Source organism: Bos grunniens, chromosome 9 (assembly GCF_055505025.1).
Source record: "Bos grunniens cultivar Pamir isolate PY7600 chromosome 9, Bosgru_T2T1.0, whole genome shotgun sequence".
Lineage (NCBI taxonomy): Eukaryota > Metazoa > Chordata > Mammalia > Artiodactyla > Bovidae > Bos > Bos grunniens.
In genome coordinates, this window is record NC_141173.1 from 26,301,239 (window position 1) to 26,318,649 (window position 17,411).

At 42.1% G+C, this 17,411-nt stretch overlaps 1 protein-coding gene across 12 annotated transcripts in view; it reads right to left on the minus strand.

The window, feature by feature from the left end:
• The window catches only part of NCOA7 (nuclear receptor coactivator 7), a 160,738-nt gene that overhangs the window by 51,585 nt on the left and 91,742 nt on the right, over positions 1-17,411 (minus strand). For all 12 annotated transcript variants that reach the window (XM_086316334.1, XM_086316331.1, XM_086316341.1 and 9 more), the window contains 2 exons: positions 6,701-6,780; positions 2,669-2,776 (listed from right to left, as the gene is read on the minus strand). In XM_086316334.1, coding sequence (XP_086172460.1) covers positions 2,669-2,776; positions 6,701-6,780 — 188 coding nt within the window. The remainder of the gene's footprint in view (positions 1-2,668; positions 2,777-6,700; positions 6,781-17,411) is intronic.

The following is a 17,411-nucleotide window of genomic DNA, read 5'->3' on the forward strand; positions in this document are numbered from 1 at the left end:
CCCTCTTCTCCTTCTGCCCTCAATCTTTTCCAGCATCAGGGACTTTTCCAATGAGTTGGCTGTTCACATCAGACTGGAGCTTCAGCATCAGTCCTTCCAACAAGTATTCAGGGTTGATTTCCCTTAAGGTTGACTGGTTTGATCTCTTTGCGGCCCAAGGGACTCTCAGGAGTCTTCAACAGCACCACAATTTCAAGGCATCAATTTGGCTTCTGCCTTCTTTATGGTCCAGCTCTCGCAATCATATGTGACCACAGGGAAGACCATAGCTTTGACTATATGAATCTTTGTCGGCAGAGTAATATCTCTGCTTTCCAGCACACTGTCTAGGTTTGTCATAGACAAATTTTAACTTTAGTTATTTTAAATCTCTCTTCAGTCCAGAAAAAAAGTGAGCCAAGAACAAAACACACCTTAAGATAAGGTGGAAAAAACATCGTCAAAGAGAAATAAGATGAGGACTGATAATACTGAAAATATGAGCTCCGAAATTACCAAACATTCATTAAGAAGTGGGCCATTAGATTTGGTATAAGTTTCCAAATAACCAATGGAAAGATATAGACATCATGAATCAACAGAATTCACTGTCCATAAAATAAAAACAAACCGGTTTCTTACTAGTGCAAGTAGTCTCCCATGAACCCTCATTAAAAAAAAAAAAAAAAGTGTCTCACAGTGAACTCTTTGTCCTAATGACACATTGACAGTAAATGCAATAACCATTTTGAAGGACTGTTCTTTGTAACAATGTCAAAATGGGTCGGTGGCAACTGTCAAAAGGTTAGAGTTTTGTGAAAGTAATTTACAGAAGGCTAAGATTACATGGTCTTAGTATACAGCTCTTATTTATTGTATGTTTCTGGGCTAGGACAGAAACAGATTTCTTCCAAACAGATGTCAATTCTCCATTAATATTTTCTTTTTGCACCTGAGCTCTTGACAAGTGTTAGGCAACATAGGTTGAGATTCTATTGCCTGACATTCTAAATGTCAAATCAAAGAGATCATTCCTATGCTTAAATAGCCCATTGTACTGTAGATAGAAGTGACAGCGTCAACTTGGACAAGCCCAGTCACTATACGTCCTCCTTCAACGTGGAAGTGAGTCTGGATCATTCTTCTTAATTCCTCATCTTTGCCAGAAAAATCATGGCACAGCCAGATCTTGGGACAACCAACAGCACATAAATGTTTAGCTATATGAGGGCTACACAGCATAGTAAAGGCAAGAAGGACCATCTGAGTAAATGTAGCCCAACCCCTCATTTCAGAGATGAAACCAAGGTCAAAAAGGAAGTGACTTGCCCAAGTTTAATAGCTATTAAAGGGTCAAAGGAAATGAACCTTTGGGGCACCTATTTTTGTATTATTATCCTTAAGGATGCATATTAAAATGGTTAGATGAGATGATTAGATAGCATCACCAACTCAATAGACATGAATTTGAGCAAACTCCAGGAGATAGCAGAGGACAGAGGAGCCTGGCGTGCTACAGTCCATGGGGTCACAGAGTTGGACATGATTGAGCAACTGAATGACAACAACAGGGCATATTAAGACAGTTCCTATATCCCCTATTAGTAGTGGACCTTAATCCAGTACCAATAAACTATTTTGTTCATGGACTTAGTAAAAGAATAAAGAATCACCCTAAATTATCTTAGTAAGTTCCAGTGGCTACAGCTTGAATTAGTAAAGATATGCGTAGGTTCTCTGCTACGGGTCAGTTAACAGATTATTCAGCAATATCCCAGACTATAAGAAACCCAATAAAAATGACTAAAATCTATTAATTTTGAAGAGATAAAAATGTATTAATTTTTGAAAAATTTTAATTTATATTTGCCCTCAATTACCTGGTACTGGCAGTATACTAATTTCTCTCATTTATGACAAGGACATAAATACCAAAAGCATGATAGTACAAACTGGCCAATTTATAGCCTGGTGGCTTTGTTTGCTGCCCTTGAAATAAATGCAAAGAATACTACCATTGCCTGAGTGAAGTTATTCTTAGACGTAGCAGCATCCACCATGAAAGAACTCAATGTCACTACAATTTATTTATTTGTAAATTTTTTGATGGCTACCATTCTGACCAGTGTGAAGTAATACATCATTGTAGTTTTATTTGCATTTCTTTAACAATTAGCAATGATGAGAGTCTTTTCATGTGTCTGTGGCCTTTTCTTAATCCTGCTGAATGTCTCCACCTTTGGCCAGATTGATTACTTTTGTCATGGTATCACATGAAGGACAAAATGACAAAAATTTTGCCTAATTTAAAATAAAACGATGGCTATTATATACCCCATGAGTGGACTAAACTGACACTTGCAATTCTAAATTAAACATTTGAAGAATATCTGTATGAAATTCTACAGGGAAAAAAGTTACATTAATTTAACTTTTCTTGATGGAAACATCTATTAACACAAAGGACAGTTAAGTCAACTGTGTTAATCATTTGCAAAGCATTTATCTCTGAACAGTTCATAAGCATCAGGATGCTTTCAGAAGTCTCGGATCTAAGAGACTGAACCAAGACACAATAACAATGATGACAGTCCTGAGACACTAAGAGCAAGTCATTAAAAATGGCGGCGAAAATAAATTTCTACAAGTAAAACGTTTCTAAAGGAAAATTCAATAAGAAAATCATTACCTGGCCTGGAACAATAGTATGCGTGAAAAGCTTATTCAGTTCCACTAATTTATTGGGAGTGATGTTAAATTTCAGTGCTATGGAGTTTAGGGTGTCCTGGCTTCCAGCCTAGAATAATCAAACAAACAAGATTCAATACACAAAGCAAAAGACAGACAAAACCTTTCTCTTGATAGTCACATTAATCTATTTTTGATATGAGTCCATAAAAAAGTCACACATACATCCAAATATATTATGAAAAAAGCAAATACATTCTCAACTCTTAACAAAAAAGTCTAAGTATTATTCATTTCTGGGTTCCCTTATTTGCAAATTTCACTGTCCACTAATAGATTTCTAAACTTACTCTGGCACAACTTAGGTGTGTGGAGTAGAGGGTCTATGAAGTATAATATAAAGCTAAGAAGAAAAGAAATATTACACATAATACTACTCATAGGGGAAATGGAGCCAGTTTCTCTCTTTGCATTTTTCTGTCGATTTGCCTGTCTCTTTACTGTACTTCAGGCTCCTGGATTGTGGCCTGTTAAAATACCATTTTCCCCACAGTGCCTGACACTTAGAAGGCATTTAAATATTTGATGAGTGAATACAGTGAAAGGCATGGAAATCTAAAAGGACTCAGATCAGCTACCAAAAATTGTTCACTGACATTAACATGACAATTTCCCACAGTCAGCCAAATTAGTGCTATTCTTTAAATCTATAAAATTTGGGATATGTCTCAGCTGTTCATATCTCTGTCCTTCTCTAATAGAGGGGGAATAGGAATAAAAAGGGCTGTAAGCAGATGTGAAACTGGACTTCCCTGGTGGCTCTATGGTAAAGAACCCACCTGCCAATGGAGGAGACACAGGTTTGATCCCTGATCTGGGAAGACCCCACATTCTGTGGAGCAACTAAGCCCTCGTGCCACAATGGAGCCTATGACCTAGAGTCTGGGAGTCGCAACTACGGAACCCACGCCCTGCAATTACTGAAAGCCAGACGCCCCCGAGCCTGTGTTTCACAAGAGAAGCCACTGCGGTGAGAAGCCCTGACACCGCCAACTAGAGAGTAGCCCTCCGCCTGCCACAACTAGAGAAAGCCCCAGTGTCAACGAAGACCCAGCACAGCTATAAATAAATAAAATTATTTAAAAAGAAAAGGTGTGAAAGCTCAGTGGAAAAGCTCCACCCAAAAAGAAGTCTGCCGCCTCTGGTCAGGTCGGTATCCGAGGACAGCCTCCTTGTCCAGGGTCACTGGATGGAACTTGTTAGCAGGACGTCCCTCTGACAACTGTCACTGAGATGCTCCCAACTACAGTCCTGGTCAACACTGGGGGCTACCTCTGTTAGCACAACGGGCTCCGCCAGGCGGGCCTTGAATGACAGGCGGAGATTTGAGGTGGCTGAAGGAGTTTGTAAGCAAGTGAAATGAGACAGATGTAGAGTTCCACTTACCACTCACTGCCCTCCTATCAAAAGCCCACCGACTACATGCACTTGTCCCAGTTCTATAACTGTCCCAGAACTATAACCAAGTTCATAGTTACAGATTACACTAAAACTACCTCAAACATTTCTAGAACAAGATAGAAATACATAATTTTTTTTTAACTTTACATAATTGTATTAGTTTTGCCAAATATCAAAATGAATCCACCACAGGTATACATGTGTTCCCCATCCTGAACCCTCCTCCCTCCTCCCTCCCCATACCATCCCTCTGGGTCATCCCAGTGCACTAGCCCCAAGCATCCAGTATCATGCATCGAACCTGGACTGGCATCTCGTTTCATACATGATATCATACATAATTTTTTTAAAGTTACTGAAAACTTAACAGATGCCCCTACCTTACCCTGAGCAAAATCATCAGTACTAAAGGTTAACAAAAAAGTTTTAAAATATTTTTTCAAGTAGTACATATTTACATAATATATTCAAATCCCTGGTTTTTCAAGGTTTAGAGTCAGTAGAAGACACAGATTGATAATATAGACAGACTGAGTCAAACTGTTGGACCTGAATTCCAAATCTGCCACTTGCCAGCTGTGTGACCTTGAGTCACTTGCTTAACTTCTCTGTTCCTCGGTTTCTTCATCCAAATGGAGATACATATGACAAGTGATCAATAAACTGGCTTCACATTTTTACACAAAAACTTGAGGATACTATGTATAGGGGCTTCCAGGAAGGAGGAAAATTTTAGCAATCTGCAGGTATTGCATAAGGATAAAACATATATACAGAGCCAACTTACAGAACCTGGGAGGGATACTTATATCATTAAATGTTTGAAACTAAACAGAACGCTTGACATCCACAGCACTGGAACAATGCAAGCAATTGTGTAAGTGGCTCTGGTCATGGTTCTCTAAACACAAAGTTTTTAATAATGAGAAGTATACAAAATAACTGGCCAACTAATCTCCATAACATAAATCAATCAGGTGGACAGATCTGCATTACTAATTCGATTGCCTGTTTATATGGGCTGCCGTCTATGGGGTCGCACAGAGTCGGACACGACTGAAGCGACTTAGCAGCAGCAACAGCAGCAGTAGCTATATAACATCCAGCTAAAGACTAGCAGGGGGGTATTCTTTCTGTCTCCTTCTGATGTCTATGTCAGAAGCTTTCTCTATCTCCTTTATACTTTAGTAAAACTTAAAGTTTTATTAAACCTTGTCTCTGGCCCCAGATTGAATTCTTCTTCTCTGGAGGCCAAGATTCCCGGCATCTTTCCATGGTTCAGCAACAACCTGTCAAATGTGATGCTACAGAAGCTTGGAGAAGATTCATCATTCTAGAAGAAATGCCAGGGAGGGACAGGCCTTGCTCCTTGCCTTATATAGAGAGCCAGGCATTGCACACACATAATGAGTAGAAAATAAATACACACGAGGAAAACACAGGGGCAGGGGCAACAGCAGTTAATTTCTTTCTAGAAATCAGAGATCACTCCTCAGCAATGCCAGTTCAAAGTAATAAAAACAGATCTATAACAGTGCCCACTTGGTGCCAGGCCTGGGATAAGCATGCACAGCTGCCGGCCTCCAGAAACTCATGGTGTGATGGGAGAGATGAGTACATAATGGGGAGGTGCAGTCATGGACACATGCACTGCATCATTCGTCTGCTGATTCAACCATATGGAGGTCTAATACCCTGCAAGAATTAGAATGGCAACCAAACGGAATCTGGTCTGTCTCCGTGGGTATATGAATTAAGGCACAAGACAGACATTGAAACCCGACAATTACACTAGTGGATCAACACTGTTAAACTGATAAAGATTATGCAAAAGAACACATTTCTATGAGACGGTCAAATGAAGGGATCTGCCCTCGAGTTGCAGGATGGTCACAGAAAGGAAGAATGAACGTGGAGAGTGATAGGAAGATGATGTTCAGGCTGGGGTTCTGGTTTGTAGAAATGTATGGATGATGGAGTCACTGCTTCTTGAAAACAGGCCAAGCCTGAAGGTCTAAGTGACTCTGTTGAGTAGACAACTGAACGTATGGTTTGGGAAGTCAGAAAGCATGTCTAAGAAGGAGACCTAAAATTACTCATCATTGGTCTATCAAAGGAGAAGGCAATGGCACCCCACTCCAGTACTCTTGCCTGGAAAATCCCAGGAGCCTGGTAGGCTGCAGACCATGCTAAGGGTCGGACACGACTGAGCGACTTCACTTTCACTTTTCACTTTCATGCATTGGAGCAGGAAATGGCAACCCACTCCAGTGTTCTTGCCTGGAGAATCCCAGGGAAGGGGGAGCCTGGTGAGCTGCTGTCTATGGGGTCGCACAGAGTTGGACACGACTGAAGTGACTTAGCAGCAGCAGCAGCAGGCATATCAAAGGTAATTCAAGTAATAGGTTTATTCAGGGAAAAATTACACAAAGGAGAAATGACTGAGGTCTTAAGAAGCTTTGCTATTTAATGGCTACAGGAGAGGAAGGCAGCTAAGGGGCGGGATGTGTCAGGGAGAAACATTATGTAAATCTAGTGGTATTAACAAACAGTACTACCTGTTTATACTTACAGTGTATTCCATAGTACCATGGGGCTTCTGAACCACCATCTTCTTCTCTTTTTTATCATGTGTTTTGTTTGGATTGTCATCTGAGGAATAAAATGATATAAGTGAATGATTTCATTTTCAGGAATTGAGGATAGGGTTATTTACAGTATATTAAAACCCATTCTCAAAATGACTTTGAAAAAATAAAAAGACACTAAAAGAAAAATGGGCTGAAGGCACAAATAGACCAAACTCATAAAAACAGATTGGTCATCAATGTATACTTGAATAAATGATTAATGCTAACTGCAGTTAAATAGGACAAACAACAATGAGGTTGCACCTTACAGTTAACCAAGTCTTTGTTTACGCGACACTGTATAATGAGGAAGTTAACTAGTATGGTGATACAAGTGATATGCAATGTAAATCAGCACAGCCCTTTTAGAAAGTGATTTGTCAATATGTAACAACAGCCATTAAAATGTCCACAACTCAGTAATTTTTCCCTTACTTATCCTAAGGAAAAATTCAAAACAAGGAAAATGCTAGGCACAGCATATGGTTACTGCAGTATCATTTATCATAGTGAAAACTTGGAAAGACCTCTGTGTTCAACAACACATTAATCTGGACCACAGATCAAGCTGCTTTTAGAGGCCAAAACCAGTCAACCTAGTAGTTTGGCAGCTACAAATGATTCAACCTAGTTGCTATGACAAAATATCTCTTAATATAAACAATCTGGACACTGAAAACCAGAGAGACATATATCAGTGGATATACATTTAAGTGACAAAAAGCACAAGATTGAACTAACTATGAAAAGATGCTCTAACTTGTATGAGATCAGAAAAATGCAAATTAAGTGAGCTATCATTTAAAGCTATTAGCATGGCAAAAATCAGAAAGCTGGATAATTCTAGGGTTGGGAAAGATGCAAGCTGCTACAAGGAATGTAAACTGGTACAGCCATTCCAGCAAATTATATACAGCCTGCTGCTGTTGTTTAGTCATTAAGTCGTGTCTGACTCTTTGTTACCCCACAGACTGGAGCCCGCTGGGTTCCTCTGTCCATGGGATTTTCCAGGCGAGAATACTGGAGTGGGTTGCCATTTCCTTCTCCAGGGGATCTTCCTGACCCAGGGATCAAACCCACATCTCCTGCATTGGCAGGTGGATTCATTACCACTGAGCCACCAGTACGACTCAGCAAATTGACCCACAGATACATATCTTCTCCCAGGAGATATCAGAAAGTGAGTGACCTGCTGGAGGGTGCATAGAACAGAGTTATCTGTGGCAGTGGGGAGCAGGAGGGTAAGCAAAACATATCTAAGTACTGCCTAGAATCCCAGGGCATAACACACCAGAAGCATACACCAAAACATGTTTAGAGAGAAACAGAATGGTATGTACAGAGTGGTACCATTATGTATACTAAAAACAGCTGCACACAAAACTATACACATTTTTAAAAAATATACTTCTATTTATTTGTGTGGCTGTACCTGGTCTTAGTTGTGACATGTGGGATCTAGTTCCCTGACCTGGGTCCCCAGCATTGGGAGCGTGGAGTCTTAGCCACTGGACCACCAGCGAAGTCCCTGCGGTTGAACAGTTTTATCAACCTGTTCCTTGCCTATAGAATTTGGGGAGTTGATCAGTCTTATTTCATCTTCTTTCAGTTCTCTGTTTATAGAATTTGAGGAGTCGATCAGTCTTATTTCATTTTATCTTCTTTCCGTTCCCCTCAGTCCAAGGTGGCAATGTTCCTGCTGGTATAACATTCAAGAACTTGGAGGGTCTCCTGTCTATTAGACAAAAGGCTCATTTACAGATCTTTCCAAGAAATTCCATCTCTAATTCTGACTTCTTCTGGGATGGCTGAGGGAATCCATGAATTACAGTTCTGATCTCTTCAAAGAGCCTTCTGACAGCTAGCCACATTTTTTAAGGCTGCTGCTGCTGCTAAGTCGCTTCAGTCGTGTCCGACTCTGTGCAACCCCATGGACTGCAGCCTACCAGGCTTCTCCATCCATGGGATTCTCCAGGCAAGAACACTGGAGTGGGCTGCCATTTCCTTCTCCAATGCATGAAAGTGAAGTCGCTCAGTCGTGTCCGTCTCTTAGCGACCCCATGGACTGCAGCCCACCAGGCTCCTCCATCCATGGGATTTTCCAGGCAAGAGTACTGGAGTGGGGTGCCATTGCCTTCTCCCTTTTTAAGGCTACCCCCAAACAAAAGCCCACACAGATTGAACACCGTAGAATGAAGTGGAGGGGGAGAGAAACAGGAGGGGGAGATGAGGACCTCTCCATCTGAAACCCTACAGCCCCCCATACCCACGTGCAGACCACCAGTATCATTTCAACTACCTAACAAACACGGATAAGCTGGATGAGGATGGAAGGGAACACAGGAATGTGAAATAGTCAATGTACATGGGATTTCTCTGCCTTTTAAGAAATTCCTTTATATTATTTAAAACTAAAAACCAAGAGAAAAAAAATAGATTGCTATTAGAGTCCTTTTCTAGTCCTTTGTAGAACCAGAGACACTCTGAAAATCTATTATAAGCTTATTCACTCAGTTGTGTCTGACTCTTTGTGACCCCATGGACTGTAGCCTGCTAGGCTCCTCTGTCCATGGAATTCTCCAGGCAAGAATATGGCAGTGGCTTGCCATGCCCTCCTCTGGGGGATCTTCCCAACCCAGGGATCAAACGCAGGTCTCCTGCACTACAGGCATATTCTTTACTGTCTGAGCCACCAGGGAAGCCCCAAAATCTTCTAGATTATTAAAAAAAAAAAAAAGGTTTCTCTTCCTTTAGGTGATCAATCACATCTAAATTATTTCAGTAAGATGAGACTCTACTGGCTTCAGATCTCCAGATTCTGTAGGAGGAGAATCTGGAGGTTCCATACAGTCTAGTAAAAAATCAAGGAGAGTATTTTAAAACACTCATCATCTGCATGGTGTTCATTCCTTTTAATATCTTAGTTCCACTCTCTGCCCCACATTCCTGCCCTTTTCTTTGCCACCATAAACAGCTGTCCCTTTAGGTCCTCCTGCTTTCAGCACAGTCTCTTCATATCCTTCTGTAGGTGCTTCCTATTTCTAGAGCCTAATCTGCTGCTTCTTTCCATCTGTGGCAGCTTCAGCTCATGCCCTTCCACAGGCTGTACACAGTCATCTCTGGTCCCAGTGCGGGTCCTGTTGTATGCCAGCAAATCATGAGTTTTCATATTATTCAGCTGCCAAAGAAAACCAGGTGCTGGCTGAACTTTTCAAGATAAACTTGACTATGTACAACTGATTTAGTACAAAAATTACTTTTCTTCCACACAGGTGGATAGGCCAGAAAAACAGCAAACACGGTAATAATATACTTAGAAGGAAAAAAAAAATAACAACATTTCCTCCAGAGTCTAAGATTTTGAAATATTTGAGGTGTGTGCCTTAGTGTGATACCCATTACACATGGGTATTTACCAATTTACCAATACAAATCAATGGGCCTGATGAGTTTGAATATGGGCAATGTTTTCACTGATAGAACATCACACCAGGAACATCATCTGAACCAAAGCCACAAACCAAACATTAGGTTTTACAGTTGACTGAATACAGAAAGCTGAGAAGTAATTGACACGTTCTAAGGACCCAATCTGTCTTCATATGATTATAGCCCAAGGTAAGGATTCATCAGTTCAGTTCAGTCCCTCATTAGTGTCCAATTCTTTGCGATCTCAGGGACTGCAGTACCCCAGGCCTCCCTGTCCATCACCAACCCCAGGAGTTTACTCAAACTCATGTCCGTTGAGTCGGTGATGCCATCCAACCATCTCATCCTCTGTCGTCCTTTTCTCCCACCTTCAATCTTTCCCAGCATGAGAGTCTTTTCAAATGAGTCAGTTCTTCGCATCAGGTGGCCAAAGTATTGGAGTTTCAGCTTCAGCATCAGTCCTTCCAATGAATATTCAGGACTGATTTCCTTTAGGATGGACTGGTTGTATCTCTTTGCAGTTCAAGGGACTCTCAAGAGTCTTCTCCAGCACCACAGTACAAAAGCACTAATTCTTGGGCGCTCAGCTTTCTTTATAGTCCAACTCTCACATCCATACATGACCACTGGAAAAACCATAGTCTTGACTACACGGACCTTTGTTGGCAAAATAATGGCTCTGCTTTTTAATATGCTATCTAGGTTGGTCACAACTTTTCTTCTAAGGAGCAAACGTCTTTTAATTTCATGGCTGCAGTCACCATCTGCAGTGATTTTGGAACTAAAAAAAAATATAAAGTCAGCCACTGTTTCCACTGTTTCCCTATTTGCCATGAAGTGATGGGACCAGATGCCAAGATCTTAGGTTTCTGAATGTTGAGCTTTAAGCCAACTGTTTCACTCTCCTCTTTCACTTTCATCAAGAGGCTCTTCAGTTCTTCTTCGCTTTCTTCCATAAGCATGGTGCCATCTGCATATCTGAGGTTACTGATATTTCTCCCAGCAATCTTGATTCCAGCTTGTGCTTCCTCCAGCCCAGCGTTTCTCATGATGTACTCTGCGTATAAGTTAAATAAGCAGGGTGATAATATACAGCCATGATGTACTCCTTTCCCAATTTGGAACCAGTGTGTTGTTCCATGTCCAATCCTAACTTTTGCTTCCTGACCTCCATACAGATTTCTCAAGAGGCAGGTCAGGTGGTCTGATACTCCCATCTCTTTAAGAATTTTCCACAGTTTGTTGTGATCCACACAGTCATACTGCTTCTTAAATATTTTTTTGCAGTAAGTTTTCAAGATGGCTAGCTGTTCCTCTCAGTAAGTGAAGTCTTGGATACATTACCTCCACAAGTTCTGCAGCACATGGTCCACGAAGCACTGGGGAGATTGGGGCAGAGCCCTGGACTGCCTGCGGAGAGAACTTCTCTGCCGGGTTTCAGGAGGGGCTCTGCTGCTAGCATTTCAGATGAGGACTCAGGGCCATCCGCAAGGATGCAGTTATTTCCTAATGATACCTGACATCTCTGTTTCGAGCTTCAGGCCTCCTTAGACCTTTCTGTTGTTCAGTCGCTAACTCATGTCTGACTTTTAGCAACCCCGTGGCCTGCAGCATGCCAGGCTACCCTATCCTTCACCCTCTCCCAGAGGTTGCTCAGATCCATGCCCATTGAGTCGGTAATGCCATCCAAGCATCACATCCTCTGCCGCTCCCTTCTCCTTCTTCCTCAGATCTGTTACACCTGCCCAAATTCAAATCCTCCCCCTGCTTACAAAAGCAAATCATTTAGAAGTATCTACTGCCAGAGGAGAACATTGGCCAAGTGGTCCTCAGAAGCCATTCAGAGGAAAGCAACTGTATTTCCTGTTTGCCCCACCTCTGAAAAGTTTCCAGAGACAGTTTTTCCCAGTCCAATAAGTGTACTGAACAAAACCCTGGAAGAATGAAATACAGGTCCTTTTGCCTAAACTGTCTTGTTTCCTCATAAGTCCTAGAAGGGTTGAAATGGGCAATGGAGGAATCAGTGTTGACCTGATGCCCTGGCCACAGGTCCTGCCTCCTCATCCCTTCTCTGCCCACAGGAAGGCCAGGGGTGTCTGGAACACATGGCTACTGGCTCCGGCATCTGAGGACATCCTAGATAATGTTTGTTGAAAGACTCCTTTCTCTCTCCATGCTTTGGGGCTAACAGAAGTTGATGTTCAGGAGAAAGTCCAGGGCCTGGAAAGGCAGGAAGGCTGGATGTAAAGGAAACTTATCATGGCCAAGGGGATACATTTTAAGAGAATATCTGAGGCTTGAGAACAGAACCTACAGAAGCCTGAGATTTGGTGGGGGTTGGGGGCGGGGGAGGTAAAAAGAAATGTGGCTGATGGAGGGGGTGGGAAAGGTTGAGAAGAAAGGAAAATGAGTGTTATGTCACAAAAGCACAGAAACCAAGTTAAAGGAGGGTTGTACCGACACTGCCAAATGTTACCCTGAGGATCGAGATGGAAACCTGGAAACGAGTAACTGGGAGGTCGCAGAGGTCCTGCGGTGAATAGGGAAGGGATCTCAGGACAGATGTGCTGACCCTTTCAGTAAAGTAGGGAAAAGGTCAGCTGCTGAAAGTTTGAAGACAGGACTGGGGCGTAAGGGGCTGTGAAATTTGGAAGAGTTATTGCAGCAAAGATGAGGTTTCAAAGATATAAATACTGAAAGAAGCAACAGGAAGAAGCAGCAAGGGTTTCCCTGAGGGCCGGGTCTCAACACCAAGGTGACAGACTATGGAAGGAATAAACAAACCCCCTCCGTCATGGCCACCCGTGTTAGGAGAATGACACGATGTATTTGCCACTACTGTAAGACATTACCACAAATCAAGTGGGTCCGAATTTTAAACAGACACCAACTTATAATCTTATAGCTCTATACATTTCAAGTCTGACGTGGGGTCTCGCTGGGCAAAATTCAGGGTGTTGGCGGGCAGCTCTTTTCTAGAGGCTTAAGGGGAAGACTGGCTCCTTGCTTGTTCATCTCGGAAGAAGCCTGCCTTCCTGGCTTCAAGGTCCCTCCCTCAGTCGGCAGAGCCAGCAACATCAAGCCGAGTGCTCTCACACTGCCATTTCTCCAGTTTCTCCTGCCAGCCTCCTCTCACTCTTCAGCACTCTGGTGTCCACACTGGGCACACCTAGATAACCCAGGATGCTCTCCTCCTTCAGGTCAGCTGATTAGCAACCTGAATTCCATCCACAACTTGAATTCACCTCTGTGTGTAACCTAACAGGTTTCAGGAATTAAGACACGGACACCTTCTGTGAAGGGGTAAGGGACATTATTCTGCCTACCAGAGATGGAGAACAGACTTACGGGAAAAGACAAAAGAAGTTCAGATCCCAAAAGGGAATTTTTGATGATTCAAGTAGTAACCCAGGTACGTGAGTGTGCTGGGGTTGGGGGAGGGAGAAAGGGTAGAGGGACTTAAGGAATGCAGCTCTGGTTATGTGTTTTGGTTTTGAAAAAAATCCAGCAAAAATGAGATACTATCCATGACCTTGAAACATGGGCATGTGGTTCCAGGCACAGACCACTGGAGACTAAGTGAAGTCAGGACAGTGAACATTATCCATTACTGTCCTTGAAAACCGAAACAAGAGACACTGGTGAATTCCCTGGCTCTTGGTTCCATAAGCTCTACATAGATAGATGAAGGACAGAAAAGACAGTATGTAGCTTTGTTTTTCCTCTTATTAACTATCTGCTTCTGCTGCTGCTAAGTCGCTTCAATTGTGTCTGAACAAGCACAAATAGAATGTTGAAAATTACCAGGTTTTCAAATTTTATCAGGATCAAATTTGCTCTGGCCTTCCACTTACTGTGTGTCCCTTCTTCCCGTACTCCTCTTGATCAGTTCTCTTCCTTCCTTGCATCCTTATCACAAGACCATCTGAATGGGGGACGTGAGGCTGACGGCACAGAAATCACTACACACTTGTCCAAAGAGGAAGGATGGTTTCCATGACATCCAAAAGAGGGGGATCAGTGCGGCAGTAATTGTTGATGCCTGTCTCATGGTAGTTTAGCTGCTCAGTTGTGTCTGACTCTTGCAAACCCATGGACTGTAGCCTGCCAGGCTCCTCTGTCCATGAGATTCTCCAGGCCAACAATACTGGAGTGGGTTGCCATTTCCTTCTCCAGTGTCTCTCTAGAGCTTTCTAAGAAAAGGGCATCCTGATACGTAAACAGGAAAAGCTGTTTCCAATGACAGACACAGCCCCAGACTAGAAAGAGATGGCACACTTTGATACTAATCAGTCAGGTCATGTACCATTTCCCTTATGTTCAGTTCAGTCGCTCAGTCGTGTCCGACTCTTTGTGACCCCATGAATCGCAGCACATTTTTTCTGATTGCAATTTGGTTTTGGAGTCAAAATGAGGTGGCTTCACCAATCAACCCTCATAGCTGTGCAATGTTGAACAAGTCACTTAAAATCTTTGTACCTCCATTTCCTTATCTGTAAAATGGACGTCTCACAATGTTGCTCAAAAGATTAAATGAGATAATGGGCACAGTTTATCTCAGAGCGTGGCATAGTGTTTAACAAATGCTACCTTGGACAGCAAGGAGACTAAACCAGTCAATCTTCAAGGAAATCAACCCTGAATACTCACTGGAAGAACTGACACTGAAGCTGAAGCTCCCATACTTTGGCCACCTGATGCAAAGAGCTGACTCATTGGGAAAGACCCTGATGCTGGGAAAAACTGAAGACAGAAGGAGAAGAGGGCAACAGAGGATGAGATGGTTGGATAGCATCACTGACTCAATGGGCATGAACTTAGGCAAACTCTGGCAGATAGTGTAGGACAGGGAAGCCTGGTGTGCTGCAGTCCATGGGGTCTTGAAGAGTCAGACACGACTTGGTGACTGAACAACAACAGTAACATTAATAATGTTAAAGTTTGAATACAGAAATATGAGAATGATATAGCATTAATGCGATAGATGATTATAAATTGTTTAAAGGAGAAAAGCTTTATCTGATCACTTCGGTACATGCCAAAAAAACCATCTGATGAAATTAAATAGCCATTATTATATTTTTTAAAAAATACAACATTTTAAAAAATCCAACTGTTAGAAAATTAAGAATAGGAGCAAACTCCCTTAACATGATGAAGAATGTTTATTCTGTGACATTCATTAGAAATAGGCTTCTGAAAAAGCAATGAAACCCTAAAGGTTATATACACCAAAAGCAATTTCCCGATAAGAATGAAAAGGGAATGACTTCATGACATCATTCAGGACTGCAGTGGCTTGTTAATTACCTAAATGCAGCCTAAACTAACACACGGGTGAGGCCCCCACCCCAGCCTTACAGAGGACTCCAGGGCTTGCAGTGGGAGAGACACCCACTGGCACTGTACAAACTCCATCCACTCTTCTTTTTCCTGTTGTTCTGTGAAGATAAGTGCCTGAGAGCACTTCCAGCATAGCTTTTATGCTTCTGGGCAGAGAATCTTCCAGCCCACTAAATTACAACAAAGAGGCTAACATAATGTCATGCAAGGCTAAACCACAAGCATCGACGGGCATAGAATAAACTTTGTAGTGGAGATGAAAACAGAAACACTTCAAATATAAGAAGACAGCCTGGAAATCCGAGAAGAGGGAATCCCTGCCCTTTACTGGAGGTCCCCTTTCAGAACCCTGAAAGGTAACACCTGTGCAGAATGAACACCAGGCACCCGCTGGTTTCCCAATGGTCTCTAGAAATTAAGCACCAGAAGCCCTATTCTAAACCCTCCTGAGTCATACCTGAGTAAACTGAGAAGCATTCTTGTAGCAGAAATCGAAAGCAAATATAAAAAGTAAAACACTAACCAAAATACATACAGGAACTCCTACTATCGGTTTATACTCAAATTTTTTTTTCCTGGAATCCCCATTCAAAGCAACACATAAAAAAGTTTTAAACACTGAAAAGAAAAAAGTGAAAATTTGATTATTAGCAGATAAGTTATCTACCTATAGAGCCAACATCATAAAAACATCCACTGGTGGCTCAGTGGTAAAGAATCCACCTGCTAATGCAGAGGACATGGGCCCGATCCCTGATCCAGGAATATCCCACAGGCTGCAGAGCAACTAGGCCTGTGCGCCACAACTACTGCGCTCTAGAGCCTGGGAACCGCGACCACTGCTCTCTGCTGCTGCTGCTGCTGCTGCTGCTGCTCAGTCCCTTCAGTCGTGTCCGACTCTGTGAGACCCCATAGACGGCAGCCCACCAGGCTCCCCTGTCCCTGGGATTCTCCAGGCAAGAACACTGGAGTGGGTTGCCATTGCCTTCTCCAATGCATGAAAGTGAAAAGTGAGAGTGAAGTCGCTCAGTCGTGTCCAACTCCTAGCGACCCCATGGACTGCAGCCCACCAGGCTCCTCCGTCCATGGGATTTTCCAGGCAAGAGTACTGGAGTGGGGTTCCATTGCCTTCTCCTAGAGCCTGGGAACCACAACCACTGTGCTCTAGAGTCTGGGAACCACAACTACTGAGCCCTCGCTCTGCAATGAGAAGTTACTGCAATGAGAAGCCCACTCACCGCAACTGAGAGTGGCTCCCACTCGCTGTAACTAGAGAAAAGCCCACATGCAACTAAGACCTGGCACGGCCTAAATAAATTTTTAAAAATTCAGAAATTGTAAAATTGTTCAGTAAGGTGACCAGATGTAACAGTCTTTTACATTTGTAATAGAAACTATTTGGAAAAGTCCCAGATATACTGGTATCAAACTAGAAAATATCTAGGAATAAATATAGCCAGACAATGACAAGAGACATAGAAAGAAAGTTTTAAAGGTTCTCTGAAGTATATAAACAAAAGCTTGAATAAAGGGCAGTACATATAATGTTCCTAATAGAAAATATCATTCTTATAAATATCTTTCTCTTCAAATTAACTTTTAAATTATATGCAATTTAGGTAAAAATTTAAAACAAAATTTCTTAGAAGGGAAATATTGACAACTAGGCATAAATATATAAGACTAGAAGCATAATACAGAAGATTATCCAAAATTATTTTTGAAAGAGAAATGAGGGTAGGGACATGGAACAACAGACTGGTTCCAAATAGGAAAAGGAGTACGTCAAGGCTGTATATTGTCACCCTGTTTATTTACTTTATATGCAGAGTACATCATGAGAAATGCTGGACTGGAAGAAACACAAGCTGGAATTAAGAT